At 41.3% G+C, this 24445-nt stretch overlaps 2 protein-coding genes across 2 annotated transcripts; both read right to left on the bottom strand.

Moving 5' to 3' along the window:
- Positions 1-24: 24 nt before the first annotated feature.
- coro1a (coronin, actin binding protein, 1A) lies at positions 25-8589 on the bottom strand. Its single transcript, XM_075454180.1, has 11 exons — positions 8487-8589; positions 7137-7340; positions 5704-5826; positions 5497-5626; positions 4631-4812; positions 4031-4150; positions 2217-2321; positions 1988-2133; positions 1147-1204; positions 855-1067; positions 25-358 (listed from the first exon to the last, which is right to left on the bottom strand). The coding sequence occupies exons 2-11, from the start codon at positions 7332-7334 to the stop codon at positions 266-268; spliced, it is 1368 nt and encodes a 455-aa protein (XP_075310295.1). The 5' UTR covers positions 7335-7340; positions 8487-8589; the 3' UTR covers positions 25-265.
- A 5008-nt stretch (positions 8590-13597) lies between these two features.
- On the bottom strand, positions 13598-24445 carry paqr4a (progestin and adipoQ receptor family member IVa). The gene is made up of 3 exons (XM_075454322.1): positions 23391-24445; positions 20488-20706; positions 13598-18733 (listed from the first exon to the last, which is right to left on the bottom strand). The coding sequence occupies exons 1-3, from the start codon at positions 23662-23664 to the stop codon at positions 18300-18302; spliced, it is 927 nt and encodes a 308-aa protein (XP_075310437.1). The 5' UTR covers positions 23665-24445; the 3' UTR covers positions 13598-18299.

Below are 24445 nucleotides of genomic sequence, written 5' to 3'. Positions count from 1 at the left end.
AAAAAAAAAAGAAAGTCAGAAAAGTACTTGGAAAATACAGAAGACTTTATTTCAAACAAAAAGCATATATTAAAACAAGTGAATTTTTTTAATTGGTCAGACAGACCAAATACACAAATTCAAGCTTCAAGCTAGAAAAAAAGTTTCATAACATCTGCTGTCTTAATTTCTCCCTTTTTCTAACTACAGCCAAAGTTAACAGCAGTTTTTGTCCATCGACCTCTGCTCTTAGTCTATTTTCTTCTTTCCGACAAACTTTTATCTTTTAATGCTTGCTCTCCAGCTCACTCACACGCTTGGTCAGCTCTTCAATTGTTGCTTTGAGGTCCTTCACCTCCTTCTTCAGGGACTGAACCTCCTGAGAGAAAGAGAGTCAAGATGTGATGGGGTGTTATTAGGTACTGCAGCACCAGTTTTCATAAGTTTATTGTCTCGATGCGGCTATAACACAAATTTTCAAGCCCATAATTTGATTGCTTGTGTCGGCGAGTATTTCCCTGAGCAAAAGCATCAAATTAAAGTAAAGTATGAATAAATAACAGCCTAAACATTTACAGCAGAAAAAGCAAAAGCAAAGAACAAATTAAAACTGTTAATCAGCATCAATGTCAACTTTCATGTACTTTTCTACCTTTATAGCAGCTCTTTGTTCCATTAAATGAACCATATTAAAGTCTTACTTTAAGTTGACCTTTGCTTGCAAAACATTATTAAGAAAATTAAAGCTGTGGAGTTAAAAGTTTAATATTTCTATTTGAAATGTCGAAAAAATTAAGCAGCTTTAAATGAAAATGGTCAAATAAAGTTGTTGATGATCAAATGTCAAACAGTAGTTTTATTTCTGAAATCCTCACCCCGCTGTCCTGTTGAGTGCCGCCAGAAGCAGATGTAGTCTTCAGGAGACTCTTGTGAACTTTGAACTCCTTGGCTTTGGTGGTTGCTGTGAACCCATCCTTTAGGGATATCATGTTTGGTGGAGCCTCTTTTCCTTCAAACCACTCATCAGCCTCAGCCGAGGGCTCAGGACCGACGGTGTCCGGGTACAGATCCTCCTGGAACAGATCCGACTGCACAGGCAGAGTTAGAAAGAGTCAATTCAAGAAATCATAGACAACCTACTCACAGAGATGCATTTTACAATCTTACCTTGCGTGGCACTGTCATGACTATAGGTTCACATTTTCTCTCATGTAGTTTGTAGAACCTGAAGGAAGAAATATTGGGTTTTATTTTGTGTTGTTTTGTTGGCATAGATCGAAGGGATAGATTTGGGCCTTGATATATCAAACATTTTTAACATAAACAGTATACAGCTGGGCTGGCAGTTCTAATGGCACAACAGTGCTTTAGGGAAAATGCTTCATGCTAACATGCCAGCAGTTAGTAATACAGAGACATAGAATAGAATAGAATAGAATAGAATAGAATAGAATAGAATAGAATAGAATAGAAAAATACTTTATTCATCCCCCAATGGGGGAAATTCAAATTAGTTAAGTAGCTCAAAAAATTATTAATATTTACAATGATTGTATATTAACAACAACAATAATAATATCAATTCTAATAAAAATACTACTACTAACTAATAATAATAATAAATGAATAAATAAATAATTTAAATATTAAATAAATAAATAAACAAAAATAAAACAGTCTCCACCTTTGCATGAAAATTTGCTTATCTTACTAAAAATCTTACTAAACACAGTACAACTTAGGCTAATGGGAGCGATAGGTGAAAAAAATGACTAAATCCATTGTGAGTGAGGCATTAATGTGTGACATATTTCACCTAATACTACCAATGCAAGGATTACTACAAACAGATGGGTGCATCATGCAGAAAATATGTGAAAACTTTCGTGGGGAATGCAGTTTCTGTCGGGCCAAAGCAATCACCTGACCCACAGACACATCTGGGTCAGCTTGGATGGCTAAAAATACTTTGCTCCTTTTGGTGTCAAGAATATGCACATGTTGCTACCTGGCAATTTCACATTTGTTGACCTCCAGGCCCCTCTTGGGCATGTATCCCATCCCCTTCTGGCTCTCCTTGCTGCTGTACATGGACAAGTAGTGAACATATGGAGCTTCATCAGTCACTTCAAAGTAACGGATACTGCTGTCTCCCTGTGACGAGCACATGATAAACAATGAGCCGCTTGTGTCTGTGTGGGCGAGAATGATACCTTATTTCAACATCTTAATCAAACCTTGCCACAGAGGTAGACGACGCCAGTGTCTGGGTCAAAAAACGGCAGGAGGACCCCGCTGCTGGTGTCGAGCTCCTGCAGGGTCAGCGGCTCTGCAAAGTTTTTCTGTTAAGAGAATAATGCACAAAAAGCCACACACATTTACTTACACTCAAAGGGATGTTGGTGTAAAACAACAAGGCCTGCCGCACCAGACTGTATGTAAGCCATGGATTTATTAACTCCAGACTGGTGTGTGTGTGTGGCAGAGCATCCACCCTCGGAGCTATAATCTGTCTGTTGTGAAACAGCGATGTTGTAAATATATGAAGTTACTCCCAAGTTACAAATAGTCCAACCATCAGGATTTCTAGGAAATATCTAATTTCAAAGTCTCCTGAACTCTAAATATTTTTTGTACACTGTATATTTGACATACAGTATGTTCAAAGTGTGTTTCCCTTTAAAGGACACATATGCCATTTTTTCACAAGCTGACACAATTTCCCGTGGTCTTGATGAAATGTGGCATGCTCTGATCAGAATAACACACAGAGACAGAGCAGAAGCTCTGTTTTCTTCGACTCATTTACACCTTCTTTGCAGCAGATCATTTTAGGATGTGGAGTGACCCACTTCGCTCCTTTCTTCCTCACGGTCTGCCTGTTTTGAGATCTGTAGTACCTCATAAGCCTTGGAGCACATTATTATGGTAGGAAAGAGCATGCAGTAAATAGCCTGATAGCTCAGACCACACACCAAACAAAATACTTGACAGGCAATTCAGTTCTCAAATACTTGGATTTTCCTAGCCTGCAGTTTCACCATGAACAGCTGGTAGGCTATAGATCCCTCTTTCTGACACAATGTCATCGCGAGTCACGTGTTGAACCGGCCTCAAGTTGTTAAAACAGACACCTGAGAACCTTATAGGCTATGGCTAGTTATTAATACTATTTAGAACTTGCATCATAATTCCTCTGTCACATATTGGCTCCATAAACTCTGTTCTTCACCGATGCTCCATTTCTGTGTTTTGTTGAAGTTTTTTGCTGCTATCATAAAGAACTGTCGCTTATTAGGCCAATATTTCATCTGTCTGTTTTTGTGTTGGAGGTTTGGGATGGTGCATTTAATGACAAATGGGAAGTTGGAATTTTAAGCTTCTAGTGGGTAAAAAAGTAAAGAGCACCAATTAGAAATCAGATTTTCTTTTCAGGATATAAAGCATTAAAAAAAAAGAACTGGTAGAGTACTATTAACTCACATATTTATAATGTTAAGTGAATTGTATAACTGACGGTGAGATCTGATTTTAATAGCAAAGCAGAAAGCAAGAGCAAAAGATTTTCAACTTCCCACTTCCGAGAGAGAAAAATAACACTGGTTTGAGTGGAGTGGCCTTAAGCTGAGATTATACTTCCCACACTGATCGAAATATGACATCAAGAGAACGCCATAACCATTTATAGCGGCGCTTCAGGTGCGCTGGACTCACTGCAGTTGTGTTCTCAAACAGTAGGCATCACTACTGAGAAAATGGCACCTCGACACCACAGGTGTAGCTTCAGAAAAAGTTGTACAGGAAGTACAACATGCGTACACTAACATACTGAAACAGTTCAAACTTAACTGTTTCACTTTTAGGTCAGTTTTGATGGCACCAGGTAACAAAAACTGAGAGATGAAGGTTACTACTTTTACATGGAAAGAAATGTCTAATAAACATTTCAGGGGGGTTTCAGATCAGTATCAGGGTCATAAATCTTGGTAACGTTGTGTTGAATACAGTTTTTAGTTTGAGACAACACAAACTGAGAGCTGCAAGCACTCACCGGATCCCACAGCGCCACCTGCCTCTCACTCATGCGACTGAAGCCAGTACTCAGGATCTTCCCGTTGGACACGAACACGGCCCTGACAGGCCTGGAGCCCTCATGAGACTTCTCCCTCTCCTGTTGGTGTGTTTGGAGGAGAAGAAGACAGAAGAAAGCTTTGGTTTAAATGTTTTGACAACCATCACTGTCAGTGTGGATGTAAAATACATTATGTAAGACAAGATTTTGCATATCTATAATACAAATAAAACGATTTTTATCTCATTCCTATCATTATGTGCAAGAGATGAAAATAAAAAATGAGAAGAAATTATACATTTCTGTGATATTGTTAGTTTAATGCTCAATAAATTTCTTAAGTAATTTTTTATGCATTAGTCTTAATGGCCAGACAAAACCACAGAATTTGCAGATGTGACATTGGGGATGTGATCATCATTGTTTTCTGATCAAATTGCACAAATGATTGATTGACCTGTGTGTGAAATATCACTCCAGAAGTTTAGGGAAAACTAAAATCTGATATCCAGCATTCAGTAAATAAAAAGTAGCAGTGGTGATGATTACTGGGAAGTTTGGTCAGACGAGGAAACGTACAATGAGGACGGTGCCCTTGCGTGGGTCCAGCACCCGCATGGTCTTGTCTTTGCAAGAGGTAAGAATCTGGGAGCCGTCCCTGTTCCAGCAGGCGCTGTAGATGAGGTCAGGATGTATGCTGTCCATCCTCACCACTGCTTCGCCCCGGGCCACGTTCCACAAGATCACAACATTATCGCAGCCTGCACGTCAGAAACAGGGAACACGCTCTGATTCAGGTCTTCTCACATCTTTATGTCTTTGCAGAGCTACAGTGTAATTTATTGGGAAGCTGCAAGGTTTACATTTCAACTGTCTTTGTTATAAACACAACAGAAAAGATAGTTGCTGTGGCAACAGGGAAAAAGGAACAAAGCACCATGTGCAGAGAGCAGAACTTCAAAAAAAAGATCAAGAGGAAAAGTCTTGAACACTTTGCTTGATGGACGAGTTAGTTCTGCATTGCAAAAATAACTGCTAAGTGGAAGCACTGAAAGATGAAACTAACATGATGTGTTACTGAGAGCATTTATCTGTGGTTTCAACGTAAGATTCAAAGATTAATTTGCTCTTAAATATAAGCTCAGATGTTTTTCTGTCAGTATGGATAACTTCAACATGTTCTTGACGACTTAAAATATACTGCCACGAAAAAACTTTAGGCCCAAGCGTCATTTTACTTCATATGAGGTGTCAGAGTGATGATGGTGGGCGGAGGCTGTGAGAACTTCCTGTTTAACAGAGGTGTGCCACATTTCGACAGAACACGTGTGAAATGAATTACATTCACCATAGTCTGGTACCGGAATACACATGAGGAATGTCTTTACATTTAAACTCAGGGACGTTAGAAGTCAACACTGTTGAGGGTTAAAGAAAAGTTTTACCTGCACTCATCAGCACATTATGGGCAGTGGGGTGCCAGCTAAGAATGCCAACACGTTTAGAGTGGCCCTCCAGCTTCACAACAGGCTCTGTGAGCGATGTGGTTAGCCCGCCCTCCGGGATCTCCCAAATCTATTTAGCAGACATTACATTTAATCTACACATGATATGTCATGTTATATTTACACACTTGTATTTTATTGTCTTACCATGACACTGCAGTCCTCAGAGCCACTAGCTATGATGTTGTCGTTGTGAGGACAGAACTCAATGTCCAGGACCGGACCCGTGTGGCCACACACAGTGGGGTAGGACATGTCAATACGCCCGGTCTGCAGAGAGAAACATTAACAAGGATGTAGGTGTCTACTCTATAAAAAAACAAGTCTTTTCATTCCATTTAGTATTGAGGTAGCCCCAAAAAGGTAGATATAAAGTGCAATACAACAAACATAACTTAGGAAGCGGGAGAAATTTAGTGCCAGCTGACACAAATTCCACAGCTTTCCCTTCAGTTACACCTAACGCCTGGTAACTGAGTTAGAGAGGAGATCAGGGCCACAAGGACAAAACCCCACTTGTTTTTCAGTCTCTCTGTCTGGGCAAACAACACATATGGGCGACAAAGCAAGTACATTTAAGACCAAATTTGCTAAAGTAACATTTGTCTACCATAATATATCAATAACATATGGCTCCAGTTTGGTAATGAATGTCTTTAAAGCAGGATGAGTCGAGCAGAGCTGCAATGAATGTATCTCGAAAAAGTTTCCCTCATTTTTCGACAGCACATTTCTCTGCAATTTTATGCCTACTGGTCCATTCACTTATTTTTGTCTTTTGTAAGTCCATAAATAGTGCTGTTTCTGGCTGTTAACCGCACATAGTATGACAGTATTATGGAAAATTAGTAGGTAAACTCTATCTCAAAATTATTACGCTTTCATAAAGACAGCAGGGAGTTCTCATAATATATTCAATTACATTAATAATTCAGATAAGTAGTAGAGTACGAATGATGAACTAACCAAAAAAGGGGATTGAAGTTAACTATAATTCTATTTTGCATATTATTAGACATTGGGTTTTTATACAACTTCCTGGAGCATAGTCTCAGTCTCAAATATGTTCCATCTGACGTTAAAATTTACAGCAGCAAGGTGAAAATACCAAGACTTTTCAATATATGCACAGGCCAGTAGACCAGAGAGACACCACTCTAAGTACACAGACTTTGACAAATTCTGATGATCCCCTATAAAACCACAAGGTTTGCAATTTTCTACTTTTTCAGAGATAAAGAAATGTAATAAATGAGTTGCAATGCACCAAACACACTCCATAAGTGACTGAGTAGAGGCCACATCCTGTCCTTCTGCACTGAGCTGGCAACAAACTCCTAATATGGTGAAAACTCAATAGCAGAGCAAGTGACGTGTGAATAGATTCAAAGACGGCAACAAACTTCCTTATTCACTTGAAAGTGTGAAGGTTACTGCTGTAGTCAAATTCTAAGGTTTAAGGGTGGTGTGAAAAAAAAAAAAACACTTGCATCCGACGTGGTCGGCACATTAAAAACTTAAGACCCAAGAAGCAGTCAATATAGCAGTTAATTATAAGCAGAGTTTCCTCTGGGACCCACCTTGCTCAAGGGCAGCACCATGAAGGCTCCTCCACCACTGGCATCCACAATCATGGCCACAAATTTAGGATTAACAGTGCAGAAGTTGCTGTCCCAGGTCATCTGGGAGATTCGAATGTCATCGTAGCATTGATCAGCCTTCAAACCCTGGCCAAAGACATGACGGAACTTACTGGTCCTCACAACCTTCCTGGACATGGTGAACTGAGAAAAAGCAAAGACCGGTTACAATGAAGGAAAGACAAGAATATATATTTATGTGTGCAACAAGTCTAAGGTCTGAAACACAGATCTTTTTCAAATATCATCTGTGGAATGCATGCAGCTGTGTAGTTTTGTGTCTTTATGGCTGGAAATAAAGAAAAAAACTGAAGCACACACAGCTGACGACACCATAGAAAGGAGACAGGAAAGCTAGAAAAAGGGGAAGCAAAAGCTTTCACAACTGCTTCCTCTCATCTGTCTGTGACTGATGCCTCTTCTTTCTAATTTGTCTCACAGAAATAATTGTGTGTAGAACAGACAAACATAGAAGACGACAGTTTAAAGATTAAACAAAAAACATGCTTTTACAATTAGTTTGAGCTCAATATGCAAGTAAGCAGAAAATGGTAAAGAAGGAGCCAAAGTGGCAGTTACACCGCATCCTTCAGCATGAGTAACAAAAACCACAAACCTCTCTCTCTTTCTCTAATTTGTCACAGACTCCTGCTTTCATTGATTTTTCTACAGGTATACTTACATCAAAATATCTTAAAATTAAGCTGAAATGTAGTGTTTAGTGAATGCATTTTTCAACAAAGCAAGAGTCAGTCTTACTGCCTTTTTACATTTGTACCAAACTGAAGATAATTCCGACTTTCAACCAGAATCAACTGAAAAATGAAAAACTCTTGCGTCATCATGCAATAGTTCAGCGAATAAAAACACTTAATACGTTTTGTTTTACCTCCATTTGTAGATTTTACTTCCTGAAATCTGCAGCCGCGCCTTAGCCCAGACACAGAATCCTACAACAGCTTTGCTGCATGTGCATCACAAGATCTCTGAGGCTGCCCTACACCTAATTTAATAACCCTTTGTAGAGTGAGCTGTAATTTTATCAGGAGCCTAAATGCATGTCAAAAATCTGCTTCTACCACTAGGCTGTGATGGAAAACAATGCAAAGTTCAAACTAGGTAACAATTCATTCCTGTGAAACAAAATAAACTACAACCATGTGGACTATCAGGAAGAAAGATTTCTGATTTAATATCAATTACATTCTCATGTTAACCTGCTATTGATCAATTTAGAGATGTTTGATAGGTGTACATACATGTGCGGAATGATAGCTGCCGCAGGCTTACCTGGGAGTCGTGTGGGGGCGATTGAGTTGAAGAAGTTTCAGCAGTGCACCAAACACCCTGCCACCAGAGTGAGGACTTAGAGGAGACAGTAGGTTAAAGTACATCACAAAATAACATAAAGGAAGTGAGAATTTCAAATGAAGGTGGAAGTGGGAGGTGTCTTGTTGCATTTTTGGGCTGACAAACTGTGAGGGCAACACAAAGAGAAAAACTGTGCAAGCTCGATGAGATCTTTCGTAAGATTATGACAATACTACCTTTCATTGTGTGGACTCAAGACTACATTTAAGTGACAAATTGCTGCAGATTTAAACCCTTATTTAGAATCCTCCTCATCACTGATATGTATGGTGACTAAAGAAATGGTTTGAAATAGCATTACCTGGTCACAAAAACACATAATCACTGTGATATATTGATTCAAATGTACGGCAAGGAGCAGAGGAGCAGTGTGCTATGAAACCTTTAGATCATAAATAGTTTAGATTTTACTGATTATTATTGCTTATTTATGCAGTAACTAATTACACGTAGGAGGTTTTACGTGAGAAAATTAAAATGCCTTCAGGAGTCGTCTTAACCTCTTTGATTTTACTGAACTTTGTCAAACTAAGCCGAATAAGCTGGTGACTCCACTGTTCATAATATGCAGCAGCATGTACTGTTTTCAGCTTGAATCTATCTTTGTGTGTATTGTCACACTGTATCAAAATGCATGACACCAACTGCAGCAGGGACAATCTCAAATGTGGTTTTGAGTACTCTGATAGACGCCTACAGATTTGTCTCTCTGAGGATAGGATTTGTCAACTTAATGTTGTAACTATGCAAGATACAGTCACAAAACTATAGGGATAAAGAAAAAAGTTGAGCATGAAAATATGTTTGGTCCAACCCAAAGGGCAGTACATTAAGAAGACATTTAGGCTATTGTCTCATCTTATTTTTAATTTCTTATTCATTTGTAACCACATATATTACATATCTGTGTCTGGTGCATCAATGTAAAGATATAATCAAAATCACCTGGTCCTCAATCAGTCTTATAATGAGGTAAATACAACCTCAGATGAGCAACAATGCGTGACATATTAAACTTGTCCCTATTTGAATAACAAAAACTAAGTCAAAATCCAGAAGCAGGACCTCACATTACACAATAACTTTTAGTAATGGTTTTCTGAACGACGTTATCAGTCTAAGGAAGATGGTTGCGGTAGACGTTTCCAATGTTGCTTCAGCTCATTGAGGTTTGCAGCATTGGTTTATGCACTGCTCTCTTAAGGTCCCAACACAGCATTTCAGTCAGGTTGAGGTCTGGACTTTGCCTGGACCATTGCAACAACTTGATTCTTTCCTTTTTCAGACATTCTGTTGTAGATCTGCTGCTGTGTTTGGGATCATTGTCCTGTTGATGTGCCAGTTTCAGCCAAGCTTTAGCATCGGATAGATGGCCTCACATCTGACTCTAGAATACTTTGGTTCATAGTGGACTCAAAGACTTGTAAGGTAGGCATCGAGGTCCTGTGGGTGCAAAATAAAGCCAGATCATCAGCCCTCCACCACCGTGCTTGACAGTTGGTATGAGGTGTTTGTGCTGATATGCTGTGTTTGTCACAGGGTCCAGGGTAAGTGGTTTAGAGAAGCCAAATGTGGAAGACAACAGTCCAGAGGCAATGTATGAAAACGGGTTCATTGAGAAACAAACTAAAAGTAAGCAAGAACTAAAACAAGAACTAAGCAACTGCGTAGGGAGTATAAGGAGTCCAGCTGATAACAGTATGGCGAGGTGTGGAGATGGAGCTGTGAACCAAAGGCTGGAAACTCAAAGAACGAGAAAAACAGAACACAAGAAAAACACAGATCATCACAGTGTTTGGTTTCCCTAAACGTGCTGCTGTGCATTATAACTAAACTGTCCAGGAAGGTAGAAATCTAAGGGTCCTGCCATCAACACAATCCATAACAGAATGAACTGGCTGAAAGGTTAAAATGGACCCTTCAAAGTTCAAGTCAGAAAAACCTCCACAGACCCAACAAGCTCTTTTCACTCAAGGACGCTTACTAGGACGCATGAATAAGTAGGACGTTCTCTGGTGGACACAAATCAATCTTTGTCTCAGTCAGTGTCACACCTAACCACTCGGGTCACTAATCTAACCAGTGAAATTAACTTCAGCTTCTTTGTCTTCCACAGCAACTTCTGATGAATCTTCCTGTCCATACACTTCGACCTTTTCTTAGAGACTTGGACAAATGCTGAGGCTTTCTGTTCCAGTGCACAATGGTCTTTCAGCAGAGACCCATAACAACCGTGCACAACCGGGGCAACACGTTTCCAAACGCTTACTTCACCCAAAAGATCTGGATCATCAGTAAATGATCCAGATCGAGGTGTCGACGAGCACGAAAATTCAGAACTCTGACTCCTGACTGCATTTGTTATCATCTGCTACTCTGTGTCATCAGCAAAACTTTCTCTTCCGGCGCTCATGGATTCCGGTACTGAAACCAACTTTGTTGAAAAAACCGTATCAAGTGTGATCTTCCTATTGAGTCTCTTGATAACCCCAGATAGTTAAAGCTTTAGATGGTCAGACCATGACTGAAGTTACTCATTTCACTGCCACTTTGTCTCTACTCCTTTCAGGTAATCATCTAGAGAGTATTAAGTTGTTCCTTTCGCCTAGTTCATCTCTGGTCTAGGGTTTTTCTTGGCTTAGTATACATTAATATTGAATGGCAGGCAGGCAGAGTGTTAGCCTGGAGTCAGTTTTGTTATTAATCCGGTCTGCGCTCAGCTTGTCCGACTTGTGTCACTCCTGCTTCAGTCACTTCTAGTCTCCTCACTTCCAGACATTTATTATGACCTAGGCGTAGTACTCAGTAAAGAGAAACCATTGTCTCTTCCTCTCCATCGGCCTTATGACTGTGCTATTGATTTGTCATCTGGTGCGTCTTTTCCCTCCAGGAGACTCTATAACTTCATCCATCCCGAGCAGGCTGCCATGGAAAAATCCAAGGCAGCAGACATAATTTGTCTGTCGTCTTCTCCTCTGGGGGCTGGCTTTTTTTGTAGATAAAAAGGATGGCATATACTACCAGGGTTTAATGACAAAACAGTAAAGAACAAGTACCCAATTGCCATGCTCAATCTGCCTCTGAGATTTTGGATGATGCCCAGATCTTTACAAAATTAGACCTCAGGTAAATTAATAAGTTAACCTCCACCAATGTCACTTTCTCTTGGACCGAAGAATCCGGTAAAGCTTTTCTCAAGCTCAAACGCGTTGGTCCTTATCCCTTGGCCGATTTGACTTTACCATTACTTACCATCCTGGGTCACGCAACATCAAACCAGATGTCTTGTCCCGTCTCTTTTGCTTGCTCTGGACCTGACACTATTCTTATTACCTACCTATCGAGTTTGTGGCCATGCTAACTTGTGAGATTGAAGATAAAATACGATTCGGGTGATGGTCCTCCCAACGAGTTATTTGTTCCCACATCCATGTGATCCCAGGTTCTTCAATGGAGTCCTTCTTCCTGCCTTACCTGTTAACCTGGTATCAAGCACACATTAGCTTTTCTTCAGATGTTTTTCTGGTGGCCCACCGTGGCAGCTGATGCCCAAGCTTCTGCAGTGTCATGTGCCAGTTATAACCGCTTTAAAGCATCCCATCAACATCTTGCCAGATGCCTTATGCCCCTTCCTGTTCCCAGCCGTCCTTGGTCTCCAATCGCCTGAGATTTTGTCACTGGTCTCACAACTGTCCGTCACAAGCTCCCCAGAACCATGAGGATTCATCCCACATCTCTCAGGTTAAACCTGTTCTTCTTCTGATCCAACCCTACACAGATCAATGTTTTCTCTAAGATCATTGCTGATGTCTTTCCTCCTTGGCATTCCGTTAACACACATCTGAATGCTCCAGACCGGCAAACTGACAACACTTCTGCTTTTATAGAGAAAGTCGAACATGATGATGATAAATTAAGCGAATTTGATCAGCAGTACCTGGCTTCTGTTGTGTTTACACTTTTAATTCCTCTGTAAGCAGAAAAGTGTACATCATTTTTCACACACTGCTTCTGTATTTTGTTAAATAATAACACGGTGTAACGTTTCATGTCCTGTTATTTATCTGAGGTTGTATTTATCTACTTTATCATGCCCTGATATGTAAAACCTTAAAACTGAAGGAAGGTTATTTTCTTAACTTGCCTGGACCACCAAGCCTGTGGACACAGCCATCTCTGAATGATAAGAAATGTAGGATCAGTAGGGATTTAATGTTCAGTACATCTTAATCTCTACTGCAGTACATTAAGTGCAATACCTAAACAGTGGAAGGCACTTTAGAGCACTTAATGATTAAGCAATTAACTCCAGCTTTACGGTGCTGATAACAGATTCTAAATCAGTCCTGGAAAAGCTAAGGCACAGCAATGTTACTGCGTTCTTGTTTTTCTTTTCACTGTGTAAAGACATGAAAACTCACATATTTCTGAACCTAACCCTTATATTACCTAACCCTTTGATTATTGTAGTTTTTATGAGAACTTTGTTTGTTCCGTAACACCTAATTTTGACAATGCCACTGAAAAATACTCAAATCTGAGGTTTCATCTGTCATTTTCTATTATATTAACAACCTCAAACCGAGTGTCCTTATTTTACAGGGTTTAATATCATCCAGGCAATATGCATTCCTAATTATACATGTGTAATTACACCTATGCTTGTGAGTAATAGCAAAATGCAGTCTCTTGCTCAGTTTTAAGCAAAGCAGCCCATTTAGACTCAAATCCACAACCATGATCACATTTCATAGTTGTGGGGTGGCTCTTTGTTCCTTGCTGGCACTTTTTCATATCTGATATGATGCGTAACCATGTATGTGGGAGCAGTCGATTGAGCTTTTCAAAGTCAAATTAATGCCTGGAATAAGATCAGATGAGTGAAATAAACTGAATTGAACATTTATACATCAAACCTTTTAAAGTGAAATGCAGTTAAATTATTAGAACTATGGTAACAGTTTTTACAACGTTTTTAATCAGTGAGCAAATATTAACGTGATAAGAAAAAAAACAAGGCTTGGCCCAGTTGTATTAAATGTAAATGACATATGGATATTACTTAAGTCTGTGCACATTGAGCCTGTGGTGGGTGTGCTTGTATGAAAGAGGAGGTCTGTGATTTGTAAAAGAGCAACTTTTTATGAGGGAAAACATGCCCAAATTATCACATGACGCTGAGAACATTCTCTGCTTGTGCAGCTAAATGTAAAACTGGGATGAAAACTTTGGAACAACTGACTGTGGCAGACTGTAAAGGGAAAGAATCATCAACCTATATGACCGTTTCAGTCGGTTGTTTAAAGATGACTTTACCCAAAACCTACTCCTAACTTTAACTCTTACACCACCCAGCGGAAGCTGCACCAGTCAGTCGCACTGGCCGTCAGTCTTAAAACTTCCTCAGACAGTCAGGCGCATACGTGAAAGTAAAATGACATCACCGACAGGATGAAAGACATGGCCTGTAGACAGGTTTAAAAATATAGATTTCAGTTTATTGCACAATCGTTGCTGGAGACTGAGGAGTGTGAGAGCCTGTCTGTTACACAGGGCGCTAATGTTAGACAGACACGTGGATAACAGCTCAGGAACAAACTGGGCGTCTGTGTTCGTGCCTATTAACTTTGCAAGCACACAGACTGGTAAATGAGGCACCGTGGGGATGCGAGCAGCATCCCATCAGTGCCTATCAGGAGAAATAAACTGGACAACAAACAGATTTCATGCTTGCATGGGTTCTGTGGAAGAGCTCGTTCACACTTATGTACATACATAGTATGGAAATGAAAATACACAACCCTGGAGGATAACTGCAGACCAGCCCTGACAGTACGACACATGTCAAGTTTCGTTGGGCAGCAGTCATGCCTGTGACAGTGGACATGAATTCCCACTAGATGGAGCCACACTCACTCTTTTGAAGACCAAGAAAATGCCGTGACACTGCAGATATGAAGAGACAATAACAGACAGACCCTCCAGAAAGCTCCTTTCATCTTAAAGGAAAGGGCTTGTCTCATTACCTGTACACGTAGACCAGTGTCATTATTAGAATCCACAGAATTACAGTAGTCATAATAATCAGTTTGTAACAATACAGATAATTCATTATAAACATGTTGTCAACAGGCTATCCGGCACCTGTGTTATTCAAAATAAAAAACAGACTTTTGTTTTGTTAGTGATGTTATCACACATCTTTTTTTTTCCCATTCAGCAAACAGACAAAAGGACAAACACCAATTTTCTGACCAGGTTCCACTCCTGCAACATGGTTTTCAGAGACATTTCCCTTTCCACCTTCCTTCTCCCTTGTGCACAGTCTGTCGAAAGTTTTAAAGAGTGAACAGACTGAACTACAGCTGGCAAGTGAAGGTAGACAGATATCTCACAGCCATGTTTCAGACAGCAGAAGTCAGGCCTCAGATGTTACAGCTACTGTTATGGCACCCTGAGAAGCGGGAGACCCAGGATGTTGAAGTGAGCCCTCCGTAACAGCGGATCAGAGAGCTGTTCGACAAACATAAATTGACTTCACTGTTGCGTATCCTTCGGCTGATAATGCATAGATTGACCAGTGGTAGTCACGAGGTATTCACATGCCCGCCCACGTTCCCCACTGTGGTCACAAATGTCTTTCTCACGTGTCTGAAAAAGCAGTTACATTTATATGATCAAGAGCATTCTTAGTAAGGGCCACAAAAGGTGAAACAACTCTACACGAGCACTGAAACAAATGTCAGTATTTTTTTGTTGTTCACATATTTATATATACATATATATGTATATATATATATATATATATATATATATATATATGGACGTAGCCAAGCAAAAACTCCACTGATATTGAAGTCTGAAGCACAGCAGTGAGCCGTGTCTGCTTCCCTCTCTCATGTTTCACTTTGGCTGTGAAAGAGAGCAGCAGCTTACATGTGGCAAAACATTAATCTCATCCCTTCTTATTTTCCTTTCTTAATTAATTGTAGGTTGAAGAAAAAAAAAATGAATCAGGGTATATTTCCGCACTGTATGTATATATAATCTACAAACATTTATTTACATTATCTCTATGAGCTTTGAATATGTTTCTGATGTTTATTTCACTCTAGTCCAAAGCCCTTTGGAGAACAATGAACAGTGCAGTTCATTTGATAGTGATGTTTGCCTCTGTTCTTAAATTCCTGTGGTGGCGACTCCACTCTCCAAACTCAAACCCCCCCCAAATGTCCATATCTAGAAGTGAGCGAATGACTCGTTGCTGGCTACATTGGACTTTAAACGATTAACTAACACTATGAGACGTCAGTTTCTGTTTCACAGCTACTTTCATGCAATTTTTTTCAGTCTCATTCAATGGCCCAAAAATACATTAGTTTTCTGCTTTTACATTGTACACTTTAGTTACAGCAGGTAATAATCACTCTCAGAGAGAGGACAGCAGACAAACAATATCAGACTCTCTATCGGGGAAGGGGGGTGGGTGTTGAAGTCTGAGGTTCGTGTGTGTTAATAAGATTGTGGGAGATCTTTCTTCCTCTATGAGTCAGTGTCAACACACAAAGCAGACGATGTGCAACACCTCACAAGTTGCTAATTTGGCAACACGAAAAGGGGCTGACAGGATTGGCAACTACTCAGTGGGAAAACTGAGACTGTTGGCATGGGAAATAAGTGCAAATGTCATCAATATGTCTGCAACTGGAGAGATTAAGAAGTTTCCAGACACTCGCCTTGAGCATGACAGAGCAGCACGACAACCTGTTTTACCGTAGAGGAGCGACCGAAATTGCAAAGCAGAAAACAGAGCAAATAACAACGATGAACAAACACACAGGGCTGCTGTACCTTTTACATGCTGTGAGGGTGTAGGGGTTCATTCCTGCTGACGGCACTCAGGCCGGCTTAATGTACAAACTGAATGCTATTCAAGTAAGAAGAAACAAAAAGTGCAAGTTGTGTTCTGTCACGGAACACAAACACAGCAGTAGTGCATTCAAATGATAAGAATTGACATGGCAACGATGCCCTCATTTAGTGCCAATGACAGACCATAAACATTTAAGGTCAATGTAAAAGTAAACACCAGGATACAGTAAAAACATATTCAAGGAAAACTGGCAAATACATTTAGAAGGCTGCATGACTCAACAGCCAGATTGCATGTCAGTCACTGGAAATGTTACATCAGCTGCAATGCATAGAGACAAATCTTCTAATGTCACCGTGTGAATGAAAAGTCACATATTTGTGTTGGGAGAAAATGTGGAATTAATCCTCAATAAACAGATTTCCTTTGACCTCTAATTCGATCGCTCACAGTGTTCCTGCAACCGTTTAAGCATTTACCTGCAAATAAATACAACTCATCTAAAAGAATAATAAATAGAATCGCTTTTGTTAAATACACAGCTCGGTGCATAATGCATCCATAGCACACCACAAGCTTTAAGCCAAAATAAGTTTAAAACGTAACAAATATTTTAGTGATTGTTGGCAATCATTGAGTGGCAACGTCTTACATTTCGGTGCATCCTGCTGCCGCGTCCACATATAAGTACAATGTGCAAATGGAGGCATTTCAGCGCTGAAAACTGAAAATATCATCTGAAGTTTCGTCATTTTACACTGCACATTAACGGCCCTTTATACCCAACATGTTCAACAACCTATCAATAGACTAAAGACTAAAGAGTGCAAAGAAACTTACTCAAAAAAAAACTTGAGAAAGGAAAACAGTGCTTACACTCTCCCTAAAAATGAAAGGTGATCATAAATATAAGAAGCTAAAATAAATAAACTTTGCCTGCGTGAGGATGCTATTCAGCAAGCGGTAACAATACAGTTTGTAAACGTGCGCGGTTTCTTTTCTCATTAACAATGACTGAATTTCGTTGGCACAGAGTTGTGGTGCAAATAAAGCTGATAACACTGCTCTGTGGCCCAGGCGACCTAAAGGGAGTAAACTGACCGCTAACATGCTGCTACACTCAGGAATGAACCCCTCACCCGCATTCGTCTCCTTCTGGTGACGGCGAGGACAACTCAGCGCAGCACGCGCATGTAGAGGCAGTGGCAGAAAACGAGGAATAAACAGTCCAGTAAAAAGTGAGTAATTCAGTGGACAAAGTGAAAACTATACTCTGCTTTGCACAGCACTTACAGTATGTACATGTTGTATAAAAATAGAGGTGTGAGGGAGTCTGAGTGTGTGCTGTGGATGTGATGTGGATGAGTCAAGATATGGATGTGCTGCATAGGTAGCAACAATGACATCTGAGAGTATGTGATATCATTTAGACAATCATTACCAACTACAACGACTAATGCTCAAGTTAACCTTCTAGTATTAAGTAAAGGCTTTAAACTCAGTAGTTGCCTTTTTTTAGAACTTTGAGCTCAAAATGTTTCGTGTATAATAAGCAGATAATAATTAGTTTGTTGTTTAAATATTTCCACTTTACTGAGTGTGTATGAGAGTGTGGTTTTGTATACACTGAGTATGTTGAACGTCGGGGAGGAATTGTGCCAGTTACTTCACATACTTTTACCTGCATCTGCACAAATTACCAGGATGGGCCAAGATATGAACATTCGGAATTTGGACATATGCGCTGCATCAGTTCCCCCTGATCTCCCCCCGTACCCTCTTCAGACACCCCAGCCCCCCAAAGGTTCTTCAACCTTATGTCCCAGTGCTTCTTTTCAGGGGGGGGGCCGTGGTGGGGGTCAGTCGGAGGGACAGTTGTAGCTGTTGATCCACAGCAGGTCGTCCAGGACGCCCCAGTGCAGATAAAGGATGGAGCCCACCACCAGTACATGCATGATCTGGTGGCTGTTGCACCAATAGTCAAAAAGTCCCGGCCGAAAGCGCTCCGGGATGCGTGTGATGTTGATGACCCCGCCCAGCACAGCCAACGCGTCCATCATGAGAAAGTGGCGGAGCGAGGTGGGACTGCCGCCGCCCACGCCCACCCAGCGCAGCAGGAAGAAGGAGAAGCGGAACACCGCCTGCCAGGCGAAGGAGCGCAACCGGCGCACGCTGCTCCGAGCCGTGACTGCGCAGTAGATGGCGTGGCTGGACAGCAGGATGTAGACCAGCAGGGCCACGGTGCGGATGAAGGGGTAGCACAACAGCGTGCTGTATACGATGGGCAGCGCTCCTGAGACAGGAAGACAAACAGAGGGGAGTCAGGACAGAGGCGAGGCTGTGCCACCCTGCTCAGCAGATATGCCTCACCTGTGCCTCACCTGCTGCGAGGTACAGCTGAGGCAGAGCTGTCTGAACCGGGTCTGATTGGGCTTTTTCAAAAGTGGGCTGGCTGGTGGTTAACTTAAATCTTCTGGCTCGTCATTGCCTGAGAGCTCAGCGAAGCTTTCCAGATGTCAATACAACAGTGGATTCTTAGAAAACTAGTGAAATCTAAAAAACAACTCAGTAGGGAGAGCGGCATGTTTGACTGAAGAGGATCATCATTAAAATGAAGCTTTCTTTCACTTCTGAAAATAAGTGTCGGTTTTAACCAGCCAGAAAGTCTGTCATGTTTTGCAGTTCTTTGCTCTTGTCACATCATCAGGAACAGATATTCTTCTCTGTTTAATCTAGATTTGTTTTCAGTTGGGTTGTTCTTTCAGAAAATACTTTTTGAGCAAAAATCCCTGAATGAGTCAAAATTTTGACTTTCAGTTTGACACCTCTGCGCTTGTGTTTGGACCGTACCATTTGTGCCCGATCAGGGGGAGGCGTTATTTTTTTACAGTCCAAATCTGTAAACCCCATAATCAAGTAAGCAGATAAATGTCAGCAGGTAATAAGCACCCAATAATATTTCCTTCTGAAATACTGTAGAGCTGAAGAGGAAGTGTAAAATCATTATATTCAAAAGAAGCACTTGTGCTCAAGAACAGGACTTTGGAGCCACTTTAACAAATGTGATTAGTTTCTTTATACAACTGCTAAATCATTTTATTTATCATTAATATATAGCTGAACAAGTTCCGGCTCCATGCTTCATGACTGTCCAAATCAGTGCACAAAACAGAAAAATAGATGGTCAAAATAATTCATTTTTTAAAATGTTGCTCAAAATCTCTCCTTTTGTAGCGACAAAACAAAAAAATAGGGAGGCTTTAAAGTTACGCCAAGACATTTTGACCATTTTCTTTCGCTCTGTGGCTCCCCCTAGAGTTGCAGGGATGTAACACCACTCTCATAAAAACAAATCCCAGCGTGAGCCCTGCACACGTCCAGCCGTACACATGAATTTGTTCTCATTTCCAAAACGGAAAACAGTGTGGCGCGGGGCTGGAAACCGAAGGTGCGAACTGTGGTATTTCAATTAGGCAGTTTCGGTACCAAAAGTCAGTGCGCCGTAAAAGGAGTCACAAACAAGGACTCAAGGTTCACAAACTTCTCTGGTGTTGCTTCAACGTTTTCAACTCTTTCAAATCAACAAATAGTTCAAACACAGTCCACAGACCTTTATTCTTTATGCTCACTGATCCTGAACAATAAAGTCGATCGATAAGTTGTGCCACCTCATCAAAATATTAATTATGACCGTTTTACTACTGGTCTATGCAAAAAAAGTTCAATTTATGCAGCTTGTTCGAAGCACACAGTACATAAAGTACATTTAAAACAATGCACGTCATGTTTTATTATGATAAGGTAATACAGACTAGTCATATCAGACCTTGGATGATTGCATCTATTGGCCCATTGCATAGTACCCTGTAGTGTAATGTGTTCTGACAAATCAATGCTGGTTCACCCTTGCACAGTAAGTCATTGGCAATCAATAATGAAAAACTAAACCTTCAAAGCAGACAGAGCAGCAATAAAAGAACGGCAGCTGACAATGAATCCAAACTGAGCAACTGATAATCGTCCTGCCGAGCTTCCCCGAGAGCTTACCCAGCGTGTTGATCATGCAGATTCCACACACGTCGAGCTTGAGGAGGGTGTGGTAGACCGGCTCTCCTCCCTCGTGGTTCATGAAGAGGTGGTAGAGCACAGAGCCCAGCTGGGGCGACAGGCAGGCCAGGAAGTGCACCACGCCCAGCCAGGTGACGCTGATCTGCGACCAGGGGATGTTGAGCGGCAGCAGCACCAGGAAGCAAACCAAGGGGATGCCTGGGAGACAGGCAGGCAGAGAAATAGAGAAAGCACTGGTTATCAAAGGAGGCTCTACCTTCACTTGGCTCACAGTTCAGCTCACCCCAAGCAAACTTCACACATCACAAGAAGTACAAACTTGAAAAGCGTGTTTTTTCCTCACATACATAACATACCTGGAAAAATTAAGTTCAAATCTGCAAGACAATTATTTCTCCACGAAAACAATCCGTTCCACGACTCTGAAGTAACACAGCGACCCAAAAAGATGGATAATCTGGCTCAAGTTGCATTTGAAACTGTACAAGAATGAGTAGCTGCGAGGGGCTTCCAACTGAGCTGAGTGTGTGAGCAGAGCAGAGACCCTCAGGACTGCCACAAACACATCAGTGTTCCTTATTTCCACTCAGCCCAGGGCCATACTGCTGAATGCATAGGATCTCTACTTGGCAAGGAGGTGATCACTGCGACAAGGGCAAACTCCAGACCTTGAAATTGAATCCACGGACAGTTGGTGTGATCATTTATAACTCTACAGCACCCATGCAGTATCGCACTTCCCCTCCTTTATATTTGTTCATGTTCCATTCCTAAAGTCAGGGCGTTTGTGTCTCAAACAGGTGATACAGTGAATGCCATCTACTGTAGCACGTCTATTTTAGGTGCGTTATCTGCGCTCCTCCCCCCCACTCGCCCGGAGCCAACCAGCTAACCCAGCAGCGCAGAGGACCTCCTCTGAAAGGGCTGAAGCATGAAAGTAAGTGCCTGAGACCTGAGCTGCCGGCAGGATGTCTAGAGTTCACATGCAAAAGCAGCCGGCTCAGGAAAGTTAGCTTCAATGTTACACAGTGAAAATGCTCCACCTGCACAGCTCTGCGTCGCTTCCTCACAAACATGGAAAACTAGACAAGAGCTCAAGGGATTAAACATCAAGCCTCATATGCACGTTGATGTTAAAGGGTGCAGCTGAGGTCAGCTGACGTAACTGAAGTGTAATAAAAGACTTCCAGTGCCAAATGCCTTGTGATCACCGCTGCGTTTTAAACTGGCTGCCGAAGCACCTTGGGTTGATGACCTTTAAAATGAGGAAGCTCTGAGATTCTAAGCCAGCGAGCAGTAATAAACGGTCCAGTGTCAGTTCTGATGGGGAAGAAAAAGAGGACAAAATAAACAACTGTTGCTAAAAAGACCCATGCGATTGGTGAACTCATCAAATGAGAAACAAAATGAGGCATCGGGTCTCATTTCTGGCCGCAGAGATTAACACATTACTGAAATTAATTTGGAGCTGCAACACATTAAAAAAAAAAGAATAGCATATTGTGTAACCGTGGCATTTAGGGCCTCATGAAGAGGCCACGCCAACACATTTCCAGCATTTGTGGTTCAGTTGAATGAACCTTTGTTCAACTTCTTGTAAAAAAAAGAAAATAATAACGTTAAAAAGTCCCCATGGAAGGTCTTCTACCATTACCTGGCCCATATATGACATAAAAAAAAGACATTTTAAAAGGTATTCTTGATGGTTTATGAAGTTTATTATTTCCTGGAAAATTATTACATAAAATACCTTTACATGCACTGCGATGGACTGGCCACCTGTCCAGGATTCAAATTAATTTATTGGATTAAACGGGTATAGAAAATGGATTGATGGAACTTTACACACAATAAAATCATTCATCAAATATATCCAGTTCAGCAGGGCAGATGATTGGTGGACACTGCCCGATCAGGCCACCGGAACTGACCAATGGGGTGCTCCCTCCAGCTATTGTTTCATGTAAATAGAGGATGCACATAGCACTGAACACTGTTTCAGAGATTTGTTACAGCTTTAAATGCCTTTGTACAGAAGCGGCACAGAAAGCTGCGGCAGCTTTAAAAACCCACCTCAGCCGTAACAGAAATGAACTAAAACCCATACATTAAAAACAGGTTTAAGCAGTATGTGAGCTCCTCTGAGTGTTACACTCTTATAATGCATTAATAATGGAAATGTATTATTAATGCATCCATGAGCGAGAAGCATTTAAAAAAGAACTTCGCCACATTTTCTGGTCAAACTGAAAGGGTTAATTAAATATAAAGGTTGATCAAAAATGAAAAATGTCTGAGAAATGAATCATTTTCATTTATGGGTTGATAGCTGAATGAAAGAGGACATTCACTAAACAAGAAAACTGATCAGTTGATAATCGTTAGTTGAAACTAATATAATTTCATCCCTGTGAGTTACAGTGCAGACACAACGATGGATCACTTTTTAAAGTGAAAGCTCAAAGTTGCTCTTATGTAAAACACTTGAAAAATAGTAATTAGCAAGGTTCACCCTTTAATGATGTGCTGAAATGTAAAACTTGTAACTACCGCTGCAGGATTAACTGACAGGAAGGATAAAACATAAAAAATTTAAACAGATATTAGTGTTTTTTATGCTTTTTGAACACTCCATAAATCAAAACAGGGCCTGTATAGTAGATGTTTTATACTGCTGGTCATACATAAAGAGCTTAAGTCATGTGTGCCTTTATTGAAGAGCCCACGGCTGTGTGGTGCTGGCTGTGGCTTGGCATCCTTCTGCAGGTTCAGTGTCTGACCTGATGAGGGTTAATGCTCAAAGTCACATCCAAAAGAAATCTCAGCTGCTGACTAAGCAGATCACTTTAATTTGATTTGATTTGATCTTTTTTCCAACTCACCGTGAGTGTATATGTTCCCAAGTTCATTGTGCAGGTAGAACAGGCTTCTGATGCAGTCCTGCACAGAGGAGATTGGCCGGTATCCTGTCAGGACGTATTTATTAAACTGAAGATGTGGAGGGGAACTCGCCCAGTCCAGCAGCCTGGGTCCATTTAAAAATGCCATAGCAAACAAGATCGTTAAAAGGACCCCGCCGAATAAGTAAAAAACAGACTGCACACCTATGTACACGTTAAGTAAGATTATTGCGGCTAAAACCTTATGGGATATCATTGGTGTTGGTGGTTATTGATATTCTTTATGCCGTGCCGTTAGCCGTCTAGCTCGGCGCTAGCCTCTCAGCGCTCCCCGGCAACGGTGCGTCCGCGCCGCCGCTCTTCGTTCTGAACCGCCGGTACCTGCGCGACCGTCATCCCCAAAGATGGAGACAGACACGGCCAGCCAACTGCATGCTGCGAGTTTGGGACGGTCATTACATTTGGCATCTATGAAATGTTTGTGCAGCACCTTCGGGCCCGAGGGACGAGACGTTTCTCGTCATGTTAAAGCCACTTTGTTCGCCAGTTAGCAGCGGAACGGACCGCGTCCCAGACTGTGATGCTGCGGCTGCCGCGCGTCCATCCGACTCCAGATGATGCTAGCTTGATCCCAGCGGTCAGATTTGGAATAGAGCACTGAAAGGTTAGACCGTTGCTTGCATGACAACCAACCGGAGACGCATACTGAGCTCAATCCGTCCGATGCTTTCTGGCTTTTCGTGAGCTTATTAAAAGCAGAGGAGATCCGTGATTTTGGAGCGGAGATTTTGAAGGACTACGGACTAGCAAACCGGGCAAGTCGGCTACCGACGTCCGGTGACTGAGGATGAGGAAGCTGATATTTGAGCCGGCTTACTCCAAACACACAACCTTTGTCCCGTTAAGCAAATATTAATCTTCTTCATCATTAGTTTGATCCGATTGCCGTGCAATATTATTTCCCTCTGGAGGTATTCCTTGAATAGCGGAGTCCTTTCTGGCGGCCTCGACTCCCCTTCATCGCCTCTATTGTCAAG

The sequence above is a fragment of the Odontesthes bonariensis genome, chromosome 21 (genome assembly GCF_027942865.1).
Source record: "Odontesthes bonariensis isolate fOdoBon6 chromosome 21, fOdoBon6.hap1, whole genome shotgun sequence".
Lineage (NCBI taxonomy): Eukaryota > Metazoa > Chordata > Actinopteri > Atheriniformes > Atherinopsidae > Odontesthes > Odontesthes bonariensis.
This window is presented reverse-complemented; position numbering and strand designations above follow the sequence as displayed.

What these genes read in the sequence shown, in the direction of transcription:
- coro1a (XM_075454180.1), bottom strand. Translation starts at nt 7,334, where the DNA reads ATGTCCAGGAAGGTTGTGAGGACCAGTAAGTTCCGTCATGTCTTTGGC. An exon ending in GCAAGGGCACCGTCCTCATT is followed by an intron (nt 4,151 to 4,630) that starts GTACGTTTCCTC and finishes ACACACCAACAG; the next exon opens with GAGAGGGAGAAGTCTCATGA. An exon ending in TCATGACAGTGCCACGCAAG is followed by an intron (nt 1,068 to 1,146) that starts GTAAGATTGTAA and finishes CTGCCTGTGCAG; the next exon opens with TCGGATCTGTTCCAGGAGGA.
- paqr4a (XM_075454322.1), bottom strand. Translation starts at nt 23,664, where the DNA reads ATGATATCCCATAAGGTTTTAGCCGCAATAATCTTACTTAACGTGTAC. An exon ending in TGGGAACATATACACTCACG is followed by an intron (nt 20,707 to 23,390) that starts GTGAGTTGGAAA and finishes CCTGTCTCCCAG; the next exon opens with GCATCCCCTTGGTTTGCTTC. An exon ending in CTGCATGATCAACACGCTGG is followed by an intron (nt 18,734 to 20,487) that starts GTAAGCTCTCGG and finishes TTCCTGTCTCAG; the next exon opens with GAGCGCTGCCCATCGTATAC.